At 41.0% G+C, this 16412-nt stretch overlaps 1 protein-coding gene across 1 annotated transcript; it reads right to left on the bottom strand.

Annotated features, from left to right (window-relative positions):
• Window positions 1–7165: 7165 nt before the first annotated feature.
• On the bottom strand, window positions 7166–11768 carry LOC310871380 (sodium- and chloride-dependent glycine transporter 1-like; the record flags this gene model as incomplete). The annotated part of the gene is made up of 7 exons (XM_083782865.1): window positions 7166–7420; window positions 7705–7875; window positions 8668–8768; window positions 9187–9286; window positions 9881–10015; window positions 10391–10628; window positions 11752–11768. The coding sequence occupies 7 exons, from the start codon at window positions 11766–11768 to the stop codon at window positions 7166–7168; spliced, it is 1017 nt and encodes a 338-aa protein (XP_083638991.1).
• Window positions 11769–16412: the final 4644 nt, after the last annotated feature.

Raw genomic sequence — 16412 nt, 5'->3', positions numbered from 1 at the left:
TTGAGGATTTGAAAAAAATGAAAAAAACAAAACAAACATGGGTTATAGCCCATCGTTTTTTGAAATTTTGATTTTCTTTTTTATCCTCGTTTTTCATCATTTTTGACTACCGTACAGCATACCGTTTTTCATAGCCGTTTTTCATCATTGTTAAGGTTTTGAAAAAAAAAAAAAAAAAACATGGGTTATAGCCTATCGTTTTTAGATTTTTTAGATTTTTTTTAATCCTCGTTTTTCATCATTTTGGACCATGTGCTATAGCCCATATCGTACGGCATACTATAGCACTAAAAAAAAAAAAAAAAAACCTGGGCTATAACCCATCGTTTTTTCAATTTTTTTTTAGTATGTTTTTATCTTTTTTTATAGTATGCCGTACGATGGTCAAAAATGATGAATAACGAGGATTTTAAAAAATGAAAAAAACTATGTTTTTTTTTTCCCTCAAAAATGATGAAAAACGGTGTGCTATAGTAGTAATAATAGTAGCTATGCCGTACGAATACGATATGGGCTATAGCCCACCCACTGAGCAATAGCCGGCTATTAGACGTGCATCTAAATATATATATATATATATATATATATATATATATAGACGTCTAATCAACGTCTAATCTAAGAATAGACGTCTAAAAAACTTAAATTTTTAGATGTTTTTTATCCCATTTTGAGACGGCCCTTATTATATTATATTAGACCAAAAAATGCTCAGTGGGCATGGTCAAAAATGATGAAAAACGAGGATAAAAAAATGAAAGAAAAAGAAAACAATTGTTTTTCTCATTTTTTTCAAATCCTCAAAAATGATGAAAAACTGCGTGCTATAGTATGCCGTACGATATGGGCTGTAGCCCATGGTCAAAAAAAGAGGGGGAAGTCGCTGAGGAAGACATGCTCTGGGCCGTCATCTCCCTCGCTTTCCAATGATGAAGGCTGTGGGAAGGTTTTGATTGATTGATTGAAATATTTATTAACAGTTTGTAGAATTTACAGTACATTTTAAGCACAAACTCAATACAAAGACTGTCAACTGTGAGTGGACGACCCAATTAAGCATTACACTTGTTTACAACAGGGTCCACATTGTTCAATTCATCAAAAGGTCGTTCTGTCTGGGATGTCTTTTGATGTCTGGGCCCACTCACTCAGGGTTGACGCGTCACAACTGCAGTGACGGGAGGGGCGCCAAAATGTGGTGTTTTGATTGGACAATGAGGGCACTCCCTTATTATAAAAGTACAAACTTTTGTGTTTGTTCACATGACCTGATGAAGATCAAATAGATCGAAACGTTGTCAGAGAAATGTTCAATAAAGAACGTCTTTCTTATACCTGTGGTGTGCGGGCTCCATCTACTGGAACCTTTTACTTTGAAATGTTTTGTAGTTTCTGAGTTATTTTCGTCTTTTTTTCAAATCCTCAAAAATGATGAAAACCGAAACGGCATGCTATAGTATGCCATTCGGCTATAGCCCATGGTCAAAAAGGATTAAAAACGAGGATTTGAAAAAAAGATGAAAATCACTCAGAGACCATGGCCTATAACCTATTTAGGTTCTTCTTACGTTGGACATGTGTAATAGTTTTAGAAATATAGTGCTTTCAAATGTTATACATTTATAATAGGGGTCAATTAATTTTGGCACGTCAAAAAATCACTTTCACCTAGAAACACTTTATATAATTCAGCTATGGTGGAGACACATTCTGAAACTTTTTACTTTGAAATGTTTTGTAGTTATTTAACTTAAACGCCCAATGCATTCTCTATTGCAATAGCACAAACTTTGGTACGCTACTAGTCCTACATATACTGTACTGTAGGTACGTATGTAGTACGGACACAATATGTATGTGTCAATTTCACTCTTTGCTCCAGTTTGTCATGTGCTATATCTCAAAGAAAGAACAGCAGAGCATATAGTTAGCCTAGTGGAATCAATAAACAACATGAATACAGTATGTGGGACAAAAACGTCACAATGCGTTGATCTTTAAAATAGATTTTATTTTCCATTTTGTAATTGAACAGTTTACGATATACATCTGACAGGACTAAAACATTTCAATGGATTTTGGCCCTAAAGGTTGAAGAACAAGAAGAGACATGGTTAGATAGATAGATAGAATGATAGATAGATAGAATGATAGATAGATATAGATACAGTAGATATGATAGAAGACACCAGAAGAACTGTGTTCTCTTTTTCATTTGTGCTTTTCCTTTCCTCTCTTCCCCATGATAATTACATTGGCATAGTAACAACACAGAATTCATCCACTGAGTATTTCTTTTTTCCAGCCAGACCATTGAAAAAGGCATTAACTTGATGTATTTTGTATGTGCTTGGAAGTGTGCTACTATAATGTTTTTCCTGTTGCTTATGAACACAAATTATTTTAAAGTGCTGAGACGATAAGGATGACATAATTCTTTTTATGAGTAGTAGTAAGAACTTCAAGAGGTAATTTCTGCAATTTACAGATAACTGCAAAAATAATAAAGTTGGGGGGGGGATCAGTTTTACTTTATTTTTTAGTACAGTAGAGGAGTTGCACTGTCAGTTTGTGTTCAGAATAGCTCAAAACCTACGAGTCCTCTTCAACATCCAGAGGCTTAACAGCCATCTTTGTATGAGGTCACTACATATAGTGTTAGTATGTCCAGGCCAGTGTAAATCCTTCATTGAAACCCTTTTCAATTAATTTCACAGTTGGATTTGGTCTTCCTGGAAGGCCAAATGGGTGTAGTCTCACCCATATGAGATAACGCTATCTGCTACTGTATGTTCCAGTCTAAAATGACCAGCTGAGAAGAAGCAAAACAAGTCCATTTCAAATAGTAACTGGATACTAGCCTGGTATCAACAATATATAACAAAGTGCTTCTCAAGATGGAAGGTAAAACTAATTGAGGAGGTGACGAGTGATATTGTACAGTGTCATAACAGAGACACTACCACAGTTGAGTAAAAAATGAATGTGCCTCTCACGCTCATCTTGGAAGCAACTATGTGGATATTGGCATTTCATAAGAAGCAGCTTTAAAAGTATGTCGATTCAATCTCTCTTACCATGTTAGTGATTTTGGCATTTGAGTTATCTGTGTGTGTGTGTGTGTATGTGTGCGTTTTTTTTTTTTTTGCCACATGTAAGGTCTTATAAAACATGAATCCCAGATTAAAAACAACAGTTTGGGTAAAAGGCCAAACACATACCTCTGTAAACGGATTGTAAACGGGTTTACACTGTAGTGTGCCTGGCTGTATGTTATCCTGTACCACCGCCGGCCCTGTGATGTGTAACAATGCTTTAGGTACTGTAACACACGCCAGTGTTACACAGATAAGCACGTTCCTCCCCCTGCAGCTATCTCACCAACCTCACTGTAAAAACGAAGCGTTCCTTTGTAGTTCAAGTTTCAATCCAAAGCTTTTTGTTTGGCAATTTTGATATCAGCTGGCTTTTTATCTCATATTTATTTCTCTACATAATACAACTTCAATAAGACAAAAGAGCAGTGTCTTTGAACGTGGATAAATGGTGATTAAAATCTGAACATAACATGTGTAGCTTTCTTTCACTTTTAGTAAAAAAAAGAAAAAAAATTATTAAAATACACATTAGCAGAATAAGGACTTTGCTAGTTGTGGTGGATTAGAGGTACACACATCAATATGAAACTATGGCTGCGCTACACGCAGACTCAGCAGTAAATCCACTACACAGAAAATACACAAAACACTCAACATGGCCTAAATGACACTAACACAGTGATCAAACCCCAGCACACCTCAAACACACCTCCCGTCCCTCGAATAAAAACAAAGAAAAACACACACGTACACACATCGCTCTTACAATTACTATGTTTTTTTGTTTTTTACATGACTGTACAAAGGGATAGGCAGACCAGCAAAGATGTTGAGGGGTGTGATATAGCTAGATAGCATGGTAGCATCGTGGAGGCTATGCACCACTGGCTATACAGAAGGCAGATATACACGGGACTAGGGCTGCAACTATCCTTTAGTCTTAGCGAATTTTCCATTACTCTTTGCTAATCAAAAAGCTATTATTATAGACATTTAAATCAATTTTACACATCAACAAGTCAATTAAATACTTAAAGGACGACTTCACTCATTTTCAACCTATCCACATATTATAATTGGTCCTCACTAACGCTCATGGTATGTTTACCACTTATAGGAAGATAGGTTGAAAATGTCTAAATGCATCCTTTAAGTGTTATTTTCTACTTTGTTGCACAACAGTGTCATGCAAAAATAGTGAAACATACTTTGTTACATTTTCTTTTACTTCACCAATAATGACATGCCCCAAATATAGGGATTGATTATTAATATATATTTGTAATCGATTACATCGCTGTTGCAGCCCTAAGCAAGACATAATGATGAAACCAGCACCCCCATCATGCACTGACATTTTAACACTTCGTCCTTCAGCCAGTTTACTCATGCAAATGGGGTATCATAAAAAAATATTATTTTTAAAACAGCAGCTTTTTTCTTTTACAGTGTACAGAGCTGCTAAGTGTTGGAAGAACCCGATTTAGCTGTAGTTGATATGAAACAATTTGATGTTGTGTTCTTTTTTAGATAACATTTCTGGAGAATAGTTATGTAAAAAATACATGTGAATGGATGAGATTAAAATGTTTTGAACCAGTGTTGAACTGGCACAGTGATTAACAGGATCTCGTCTGCTCTATAAAGTCTTGCGTTGTGTGACAGACAGTAACTTTTATTTAAATACTGAGAGGCTTTCTATTACAAAAAGCAGATTAAAAAAATACTAATTAAAAAACAAGTGAGTTTAATTCATGACCATTTGGAAAACAAGACCCACTTTGAGCTTATTGTGTTCGCCTTCACTATATCTAAGGCTACTCTGTGATGAACGTTTCAACTTCATCTCTTCTGAACCTTCTGAACTTCTGAGTCCAGCCACAGCACCTTGAGTCTTTAGTCTGTTAGGCTGGCTATATTAATGACCTAGACTTAGTTTTAGTGTCCTTATGGACTCCTAATCCTTGCTGTATTAGCGTGACTTTGTGGTGATTTCCCCCATTGTTATTCTCCCATTAAAATGTCACATTTTCAGAAGTAAACTTTTCTTTGTGTAAACCCAGTCAATACTGCTAAGATCATAGCTCTACTATGATATGTCCATCGTGGTCATACTGAGATGTTGGAGATAACAGAACACCAGTCACTATCCTATCAAAGCTACCCTATCACACCCTCCAACAAAGTGACAGCGAACCAAGTCATGGTTGAGGAATGGTAAACAGTACGGTTATGTTCAATAAGATTCTGTAACTTCTTTACAAAATAAACATATGTTGTCTTCCTTATAATTATTTACTATGTTACTTTACAATAATGAGAGGTAAAATAAGACAATTCTATTGAAATAACAATACTATACAACTACATTTTAACCTACGTAATTCAGTAAAGTTTTTTTTTTGTTTGTTTTTTCCTTAATGGAGACAAGCTCCATCTCCAAGCCAACCGATTGGCCTTTCTCCTTCCCGTTTTCCCGTATAGTCACCCGACCGCTTGGCTCAGAGCTTTTAAAAAAACAATGCCTACAAAAACATTTAAGGTTCCGTTGCAAAGCGACAGAATGGATACCAGTCTGATATATATATATTTTTTCTATCTGAAAAAGAAAAAAAAAGTGATGAAAGACACAAAAGTTCATGCATGTTGAACACGTTTTTGGTAACATGCCTTGATGGGGGCACATGGCTACATGTTGTGAGAGACTACCGTGACACAAGAACGTTGTGCGTCTTTATCCTATGCTCTGGTCAAGCCGCCTGAAGTGACCCGCCACGTACCAGGATGCATTTCACTTGGAAAGAACGCTTGGAAGACTTAAAAAGAGATGGCACTTTTATGTACAAAAATGAGTTGCATCCACCTATATTATTTCTGCACGGGCGCCGCTCGTACGTGTTGGATTTCCAACAATGAAACATTAACACTAGCCAATTTTAGTTCCCTAAAATCTGCAATCCTAGATTATTAAGCACCTGTAGTCGAAGCAAGGTTTCCACAGGTAAGGAAGAACGTCCACCCAGGAATTGTAGCTCTTTTGGGACCCTGAGATTGGGTATTATTAGGATCTCTTGGGCTTCGGTCAGGATGGACATTTAGAAAGCTGGAGACAAACATGCCTTGTGTTTGAACATGTGTGTAATTTGTGTGCGCATTGTGAGCATGTGCACATAATACACATGTTTAACAGCAGTGGCCATTTTTAAAAGCAGCGGTGACACTAAAAAGGTACAAAAAAAACAACGATCAGGAAGTGTGCTTGTAAATTCCTTGTGCTCTGAGTCACCCTCAAGCAGCAACATGAAATGACGGGCTTCGTCTCAACGGAGGGTGACTATGGTGGAGATCAGTTTTTTGTGCCATGAAACAACGTATCGTTCCTCAATTACCCCTGCACAGAATCATACTATGAAAAGTCATTCTGTCTCCAGCTTTCAAACCGCCAGCACGTTCACTAGAAAGCAGCTGATTTCAAACGGATAAACGTTAGCAAACAAAAAAGAAACAAGGGGGAAAAGGTGAGTGCCCCTCCAGCTGCTACGCTGCGCGTATTTCCACAGGATCTGCCTCCATCTCCCCAATGAGAAGAAGAAGAAACATAGGTCAAGTTGTACAAAAAAGAAAAATGAAAGGAAAAATAAACAAATTAAACAACATCCCCAAACCCCCGACTAAAGAAAAAAAGATTAAAAAAAATAAAAAATAAAAAGGAACTTTTGGGACGATGACCTAATTTATCTTTCTTTCATTCTTTCTTTCTTCTTTTCTATAGAGACGACAGACAGATAGAAGAGGTTAGGACAGAAATAATAAGCCCTTACAATATGTAAAGGTCTCCAGCGAATGGGATCTCCCCCACAGAGGACTGTGGGAAAGTCGGGTGAGGAGAATGGGTGGGTATGAGGTTGGAGGACGTGGGAGGGATGAAGGGAGGGAAAGGGAGAGAAGGTGAATGAGGGAGCAGATGCCGGGGCGGCCGAGGGCCGAGGCCGAAGCCTTCCCCTCCCCTCAGTAATGTGGGCGACCGAGGCTGCGTGGCCCCACCCCTCCCCCCGCCCCCCGAGTGTCTATGCGCTGGGGTTGGGGCTGTTGTGTGTGTTGGTGGTGGTGGAGCCGTTGCTTCCCTGGATGGTGAGGCTGATGTCCTCCTTCTTCTCCTGCTCCTTCTGCTCCTCCTCCTTCGGCTCCTCCTTCTCCTTCTCCTTGAGCGGGCACACCTCCACGGCGTCCGGCTCGGACGCCATGGGCGCATAGACGCCTATCCGGTGCTCGCGGAGGGCAGGGCCCCACTTTGGGTCTGCCCGGCATGCAGCCCGCACCCGCTAGGGAGGGAGAGAGAGAGAGAGAGAGAGAGAGCCACACAGAGAGACAGACAGACAAGAAAGAATAAGTGAAAGGGAGAATGAAAAACAAATAGAAATGAAGACCTCGGTCCCAGTGTTGTCAAACTGTGTGCCAGGTCCTCTGTAGTAGATATTATATGTATGTTTTTTATGGTCTATGGTGCATTATAACCAACCACTGTGCAAAACACCAGTGAGTATGCAGCAGATAAGCCAGGAGAAGCACTCTTCTCCCGGGCGTTCAATGGGACACAGCGCCGTACCTCCATGAAGGTGTTTCCCGGGGACTTGGAGATCTTGTAGAGGGCATAGATGGGTATGCAGACCACCGAGGACATGGCCATAAAGAAGCCGATCAACAGGGCCCAATTGGGGTACACGTAGTCGTTGTAGGTGATGGGCTTGTACTGGATTACCGTGAAAATCAGAATGAACTGGAAGGAGATGTGGGAGAGAAGAAGAGAGTTTATTAAGCCTTCAGTTGAATACCACCATCATCATCATCATCATCTGGTTTCAGGCATTTATTGTTGAATACTAGTTTAAAAACAGTGAGATTTTAATAATTGCTATGGCTGGTCATATTATCACATGACAAAAAAAAAAAGGAGAAAGAAAATAAAAGTTCAGAACACTAATCCATCACGCCGTGTTTCTTGGTCGGCATAGCAGATTAGTGCACTAATATGCTTTCTGTGGAAATACCACTGATCATAGTTGCAAGGGTTCAATTCTCTAGCAAGACGTGCAGAAGTGTAAAACTTTATATCGGGAATAAAGCAACAGCGGCCGGATTGAAATGTAGGTCAGGTCCATAATGACAATGTGTCATGATGCCAGGGACTGTATAAAATACAGCGTTGGCAGGCTTTTGTGAGTTTACACCGGTTCATGCAATCCCAAATGTTCTGGCATTTGTCATTGTTAACTTATGAAATGTTCTGACAAATTTCAGGTCATGTTCCATGGGATGTGAGAAGTTGATTACATGAAAATGACATTGGAACACATTTTCGCAGGGCACTGACAACATACACAGTATCATCAAAAGTGAGTCACAGTAATTCAACTGTGTGTGTGTGTGTGTGTGTGTGTGTGTGTGTGTGTGTGTGTGTGAGTGAGTGAGTGAGTGAGTGAGTGAGTGAGTGAGTGAGTGAGTGCGTGAGTGAGTGAGTGAGTGCGTGCATGCGTGTGTGCGTGCGTGCGACGTGCGTGCGTGCACTTACACTGATGATGACAGGAGAGACGAATCTCCAGCAGACCCTGAAGAAGAGTGGAGGAGGGAATCCCAGCATCATCTCAACGTCTCTGAAGTAGTTCTTGTGGCCTGCACCCATCATGCAACACAACACAGTCAGTCACAGTCCACCACGCAGAGAAGTAGGGCCGGAACAGTTAGCCCATTTAGACCCAGTCTAAATGAATGTTGAAAAGTGTAACAACTTATAGGTGTTCAAGGTCTAAAATTCTAAATGATTATAAAATAAATAAATAAATAATCGTTTCATAATCTATCATTGATATATAACACCTATAAAAACATAGAAAGGCAACATATTAATAAAAGAAAATTGTTTATTGGAATTATTCGAATTCAAATAATTCCAGAGATTCATCAATAGAATAACTCACTACTATGTGTGTGTGTGTGTGTGTGTGTGTGTGTGTGTGTGTGTGTGTGTGTGTGTGTGTGTGTGTGTGTGTGTAGTGGTGAGATACAGCAGGAGATGACCGTGGTTACTTACCATAGACATACATAACACAGATGCACATAATGCAGGAGATGACCACCAGAGAGAAGCTAGCAGCGTAGTTATCCATCAGCAACAGCCAATAGATTCCTGCCTAAACACACACACAGCAAACAAAGGCAAAAGTCAATATTAAAAGTGCGACACACAACGTTCCACCACTAGATGTCACACTACACTCATACAACATCACAATACCTCTTCTGCATGCACTGCAGCACTAATGCACTCCACACACCACTAGAGTTAAGTTAAACTTTAGCTATTGAAAAATAGCAGATCTACAAGCTCATAGTGCACCACCGAGTGGCACAACTTGTAGGTCTGCTATTTTGGAAAAATCGTTAAAATGTGCCTCAAATCTTTCAGAAAATTGACATGATTTAGAAAACATTTTTCTAAATGCTACTTTTGTGTGATGCTGTAGTATGATTGAGTAGGCCATTAATATGTTATATTTATATTTGTATGTTAATATTATATATTTTATATATATATATATATATATATATATATATATATATATATATATATATATATATAAAAAGAAAAAGGTGAAACTATGAAGCTTTCCGCTCGACAGCAACGCTATGTGTTTGTGCAACGTGTATGATGTACCAGTGTGGTTAGTGGAACCCCGAGCAGGAAGCCCACTACAGCCACTCCCCCAGTAACCACGGTGATGTACCTGTGTGGTCAGTGGAACCCCGAGCAGGAAGCCCACTATAGCCACTCCCCCAGTGACCACCATCTTGTTCCTCATGATCCAGTCTGTTCCGATCTCATCGACCACGGCCGTCACCAGGGTCTCCAGCAGGCAAAACTACAAGTACGGCAAACAACACAGGGTCAAAAATCAAGAACTTTAGTATGCCAAACACAGAGATACACATAATAATGAGCTAAAGTCTCAGACAATATCAGCCAGGAGAAAGAAGTTAGACATAAAGTACGGCATTCCAACCATGGCACACAATGTATGCATTTTATGTAGCTTTTCTATACTTAAAGTTGCTTTACAAAACAAAACAAACAAACAATTAGGAAAATAACAAAAATGGTAAAAACTAATTGAAACAGAGATAATGTGATTCCACTTGCAATACCCGTATTGTGGTATTCTCAACCTTGAGACTGAATTCACACCAATACACCGAACCAAACAAAATGTCCATGAACACGTGCTCCCGGGTCTCACCTGCGTGCCCAGTCCCAGCAGGATCAGCATGAAGAAGAACAGCAGGGACCAGAGCGGCGAGATGGGCAGCAGAGTGAGGGCTTCTGGGTAGGCCACGAAGGCCAGCCCCGGGCCGTGGTCAGCCACCTCGTCCACGGGGACGCCCAGGTGGTGAGCCATGAAGCCCAGGATGGAGAAGATGACGAAGCCCGCGTACACGCTGGTCGCACAGTTCGTTATGCTGATGATGATGCTGTCCCTGGATATATGAGACAGAGAAAACTAAGCGTCAGGAGTGATTCAACTTGAGCAGTGCAGTTGAGCATGCTGTTGAGAAGTGACACTGCGGCTGAAACTAGCTAGCATGCTGGCAGTTGAGTGTAAAGGTTAATGCAGTCTTTTCAGATGCAGTTAATTGCTAGCTAATCTCTCAAGAACAGTTTCGATACAAACAGCAGAGGGCACTGTTTTTTCTTTTTTTGGCCGATGGGTTCCCATATTGATTGCTAGCATACACATTGTAATAATGGCAAGGGTTAGTAAAAGTATTTTTATCTATTTATTAAGTCAAATGAATTCATTCAAATAATGATGTATAGGACACAAATTTCCATTTTACCCCCCATAAAACTCTATAGCTTTGACAGAAGACAAACAAATCCAGAACCATGTCCACTTAGGACCAGATACGGTATTAATACTAAACTTCATTTCAGTTTTTAAGGTACAATGACTGCATTTCAGCTTTTAAGTCACTTGGGTGCTGCAGGAGGCCTGGTATAGAAGGTCGTCCAATGATCCCTGGGTCGGCGGTTCGAATCCCGGCTCCTCCTGTCCACATGTCAAAGTGTCCTTGGGCAAGACACTGAACCCTACATGACCTCCAATGAGTCGGTCGGTGTGAGCTCGCCACCATTGGTGTGTGAAAGTGGGAAGTGAGGACGCTGGCGTCGACTCTTCGCCGCTTCACCTCCCAATGTATGAATGAATGAAATGAAATATCCTTCACAATGTGTGCTACATTCATCCATTCACACAGATGGTGGAGGCCACCATGCAGGGAAGCACCCTGCAACGGTAGAAGTTCAATGCGGTTCATCTCACGGACACTTCTTCAACATGAAGCCAGGAAGAGCCGGGGATTTAACCGGGAACCTTCAGGTTTCCACAAGGCCACTCATACCTCCAGAGCCACAGCTGCCAAGGAAGATGATTATGCGACTGACTGTACTGCTGCACGAGGAGATACCACGCACAACCTCACACACTCCTGGCAGAAGAACAAAATGATAATGCTCTGCCTTCAAACACCCCCCCCCCCAGTTTATATTTCCTCCAACGCTTGCTCCTTCAGCACACAACCTACATTACAGCTCACTCACATGGGACTCAGCAGCATCTTCCTCTGCTCCTTATCTTCTTCCCTGAACCCACCACCCCCATTCCCTCAACCCTCAGGCACACCAGCTCTCGGGCACACAGGCTTACAGGTTCCTTAACTGCAGTCAAAACAAAGTTTCCTTTATCTCCGTCGCTCCCGCTGACCTCCCCTTATCTCACGTCTCTCCACCCCGTCCCTCATTTATATTTAGTCAAGACTTTTCCTCTTCGGCACCTACAACTTGAGCCCTCCGCACTCCGCCGTGAAACCTCACGTGCCTTACAGGGAGAGGCCGAATGACAGGTCCTCCTCCTCTCAACTATCCTCCCCCCTTGCATTTTCTCCTTCCTCGTGTCCCTCTCTGTACAGTGGCCTCATTACCTCCAGTACTGTCTAAGACAAGCTCTCTATTCTGTCACCACTGTGACATGCATGTACAGTCGGCCCTTCACTTCCTTTCTCATCCCTCTATCTTTACGTCATCGCCTATGCATGCTTGTCCTCTCCTCTTACTGCAGTCCCCCCCCCCCCACCCCCTGCCAGGCTTATCTCCGGGTATGGCTACACTTGTTTTTACAATGCAAATGTTTGCAATCACATCGCAACTCAGGTGTGTTCGCATGTGTGTTCACACTTGACATTTCAGTGCACATGCCTGCTCAGATTTGCAATGGGTGAGGCCCCAGGACTTGGGAAGACGCAGGTGTATTCTACAACTGAAAAGGCTCGAGCATAATATATGCTCCATCAGGCAATTAAGCATGAATTGTACGTTATCGTTTTATTTGACCGTTATTTTTTTACAGGTGAATTCCATTGAGATACAAGATCTCTGTTACGAGGGAGCCCTTCTACTGCTGTGGTTGTGCTGCTCCTTAAACCAAACCAGACCAAAATAACAACATCGTCATTGTCACTACAGGGAAAATGGGGTCCTTCGAATGGTTAGGGTTCACCAACCAAAAACTTCAACAAGCAAGTTTCTTAGCAATTATGTTCATTAGTTAGGCACTAGGAAAGGCCATTGGGTGACTGGGGAGCAGAGGAAGTTTTCAAGATATCTTGTCAAGTGTGAGCAAGAGGTATTTCCTATTTTTTGGCGAAATGGTGGCGCTAGAGGAAGGAATATGGGTCACCAAAATCAGTCGGACCAATCATAGGCGGAGCATGATGTTACACAGGAATCCAGCCTGCAGTTTTCAAGATATGATATTTGGGACCAAACCAACAGCCAAGCCTCAACCCCTGCCACTAGCAGGAGCTAAAAATAATGATGCTAAAAATAATGATGCTGCACAGTAAGTACCTGGCAATCCAACCTGTAGTTTTTATAGAATGGCCCTAGGTTATATGCTACAAAAACATTTGGCTTTTTACAGTAATGGGACCATTGATTTACATAGTCTACTGTAACTTTTAAGCTTAAAAGGATCCCTGGCTAATGAGACAAATATGCCTTAAAACATTATACTTGCCCTCTACAACTAAAATAAAAAAATAAAAACACCTTCAATATTTTATTTATTTCATAAATAGAGAATCTTTCACTCAATAGGAGCTGCTCCTGTCGCAAGTTGATGATGTCATATGGCCTATGGAATGTATGGAATGCATATGCTAATACAAATCACACCTGTGTGAACTGAGTGGTGCAACTCCCCTCTCCCCCACTCCCCTCTCTCTCTCTCTCATTAGCAGACAACAGTACAGCACTATCTCTCTCTCTCTGTTTCTGGCACAACAGCGCCCCTACTGGTACTAATAGTCATACTCGTGCTCATTAACGGCACATAGGCGGGTGAACCAACACATAGGCGGACACTCGGACACGGACATTGCTGTTCCTTGGAGTGGTTGCACCACTCAAAAAACAACTTAATACTTCCTAAGGTTAATATGAGCATCAAAGCAATATTTTTAAATAATTTGTATTAGCATGTGCTAACATTACATAGGGCTGGACCACACATATGACATCGTCAACTTGCGACGGAATCAGTTCCTATTGAGTGAAAGATTATCTTTTCACGAAAGAAATAAAATGTTTATGGTGTTTTTATTTTTAGTTATAGAGGGCAAGTATAATGTTTTAAGGCATATTTGTCTCAATAGCCAGGGATCCTTAACAGTTAATGACATAATTACACAATCAGCATGGTGACAATCAGACATGAATCCAGATTCAACATCCCTAGGCCTGACCAATAAGCATTTAACAACCAAGCATGTAGGACGTTTTCAGCGTTCAAGGCATAAATGCAATACATAGGCCTAATTGGTCTAGATTGTGCCCAAATAGCTACCTAAACTTCACTGGGATGTGAACTCGATGTGAGCCAGGCCGCCTCAGCAGGAAGCCTGGCTCGCAATGTGGCCAAGAGTGTTCACACCTTCGCAGTTAAAGAGAGGGTAACATATTTTTTATTTGCAAAACTGTTGACACACGTCTCTCAGAAAACCTTTACGTTTTCCAACGATATATAACAAATGTCTGGGGGTAAAATACACATTTGACATTTTAGGTTTATAAAATAAAATCATTACATCCACCATTTTGGGGAAAATCTTCGGAATCTGTTGATGACACGGTTGTGTGACGTCAACAGTGGATGCTAACTCGGATAGACACGCCCACTTCCTTATCACCCACTTCCTTATCAGACCTCCAGCAGCGCGGGGGAAAAGGACTGCACAGAAGTTCTTGACGGATTTGACGACGTTCACTACTTCACTCTTGTCTTGGCACAGCACACACTACGCACGCACAAACCCGGTCCCATGAGAGAGAGCTTGGCGCGATATATTTTTATTTTCTCTAAAAAACTATGCCAAAGCGGTGCGTGATCGGTGGGTGCAGCAATGTCGCTGTGGAAGGCCGACCAATACATGTTTGGCCCAAGAACGACAAAACAGCCAAGAAGTGGGACACCTTTGTGCGCATCAAACGGTCCGATTGGAACAAGGGAGTCCCAGGCGTGTCCAATATATGTGGAGAGCACTTCGTCCCTACGGATTACGAAGCATATGGGCAGTGGAAGGCTGGTTTTGTGTCGAGGCCACGACTAAAAAAAGACGCCGTCCCTTCTGTCCATCGATCCACTGTTGGTGTATGTGGCCAGTCCGCTGCGACAGTAGTTCGGCCGAAGTCGAGGGCCTTACACGTTATGGAAGTAAACAGGGTAAGAATCTTGTTTTGTGTTGTTGTAGAATACTGTCACCGAAGTAATGTACAGTACGTCTATTTGATTACTCTCCTACCAACGTGGTTTAGAATATCCCGCCATTGTATTGTAATTACTTATAATAATGTCGCGGTTTATAATAATTGAATAACGTCTCAGGTAGTTTTACTAATGTAATACCGAATAATTGCTGACATCCCAAGTAGACTGAATTGCAAATAGACCTGAACTCGGTAGCTAACACATAATGACACAGCAGTGGTTCTGGTTTCTCAATCTTTCCCAAAGACCCACAAATTGACATGAATACTAGACCACCATTTAAAAATATATGTCGGGGACCCCATCCCTATAAGGGAAGGATATTTGGTAACATTTTGATCTTTGGGACCCCACATCTATCATCCGTAATAATTTAAATCTGATCTTGTACACATGGAACCTAATGGACTCTTGTTCCATTTGTACACTCAGAGCAACTCACGTTATATTTGGAAAAAATTACTCACAGGTTCTATGGTTAGTTTTACCCTGACCCTATTTGAGAAACACAGGACCACAGTAGAAACAAGCCACTGTGCCTTTTTTTTTTTTTTTTTTATCCTTTTAGCATCATTGTAAAATCATACCACTGTACTATTTGCAAACTGTTACTGTATTCATTTTCAGTCAATCAAAATCATAGGCCTAAATGTATATGAATGAACATTTGATTTGCATAATTATGTAAGGGATTACACCTTCTGAAAAGTTATCTGGATGGAAAGATTTTAAAATTAAAACGGCAAATTAATTAGATATGAACCTAGTTTAGGTATGTAAACTTTAGGTATGTAAACTACCAACAGCAGCAAGTGTATGTTACAGTGTAATATATTATAGTTTAATAGATTCAGTACTGGTAGTGTACTGGCCGCCCCCCATATCCAGTTATTACATTGGCACTGCATATTGTAATGGTTATGTTCTGTGCTTTTTTTTATAAAGTGCCTGGCAGCCGCGGTCACACAAAATGTAGAGGCTCCTTCGACGTCTATGTCTTCCTCTGTGACCCCAAGTCAGCCCGTCGAGCCCGAGGCAATATCCATGGCTTTACTTCCTGAAGTTCCTGCTGTAACTCGAGGAACGCAGTGCTCCTGGATAGCTACTCCACATAAGACCGTTGGTGAGTAATGTAAACAGTGTCAGACTTGGCCCTGTGTGTCGAAGTGTCTTTGAACAAGACACTGAACCTCTAATTTATCCCATTTGCCTTGCATGGCTTCCTGTGGCATCGGTGTGTGAGAATGGGTGAATGTAATGTTCAATCTATATAAAGCGCTTTAGTAAATTCACCATTCACCATATAACTACAAGTACTCAATTGACTATAATTGCAGGTTTTCAATGCTCGCCCAAAATGGTCGACATTGGGGTAGGCCTACAATGTGAACTCCTATGTGAGCTAGAGGTCATGGAGGTGGAGGAGGAGGAGGAGGAG

The sequence above is a fragment of the Protomyctophum parallelum genome (genome assembly GCF_964188405.1).
Source record: "Protomyctophum parallelum genome assembly, chromosome: 14".
In the NCBI taxonomy this organism is placed as follows: domain Eukaryota; kingdom Metazoa; phylum Chordata; class Actinopteri; order Myctophiformes; family Myctophidae; genus Protomyctophum; species Protomyctophum parallelum.
This window is presented reverse-complemented; position numbering and strand designations above follow the sequence as displayed.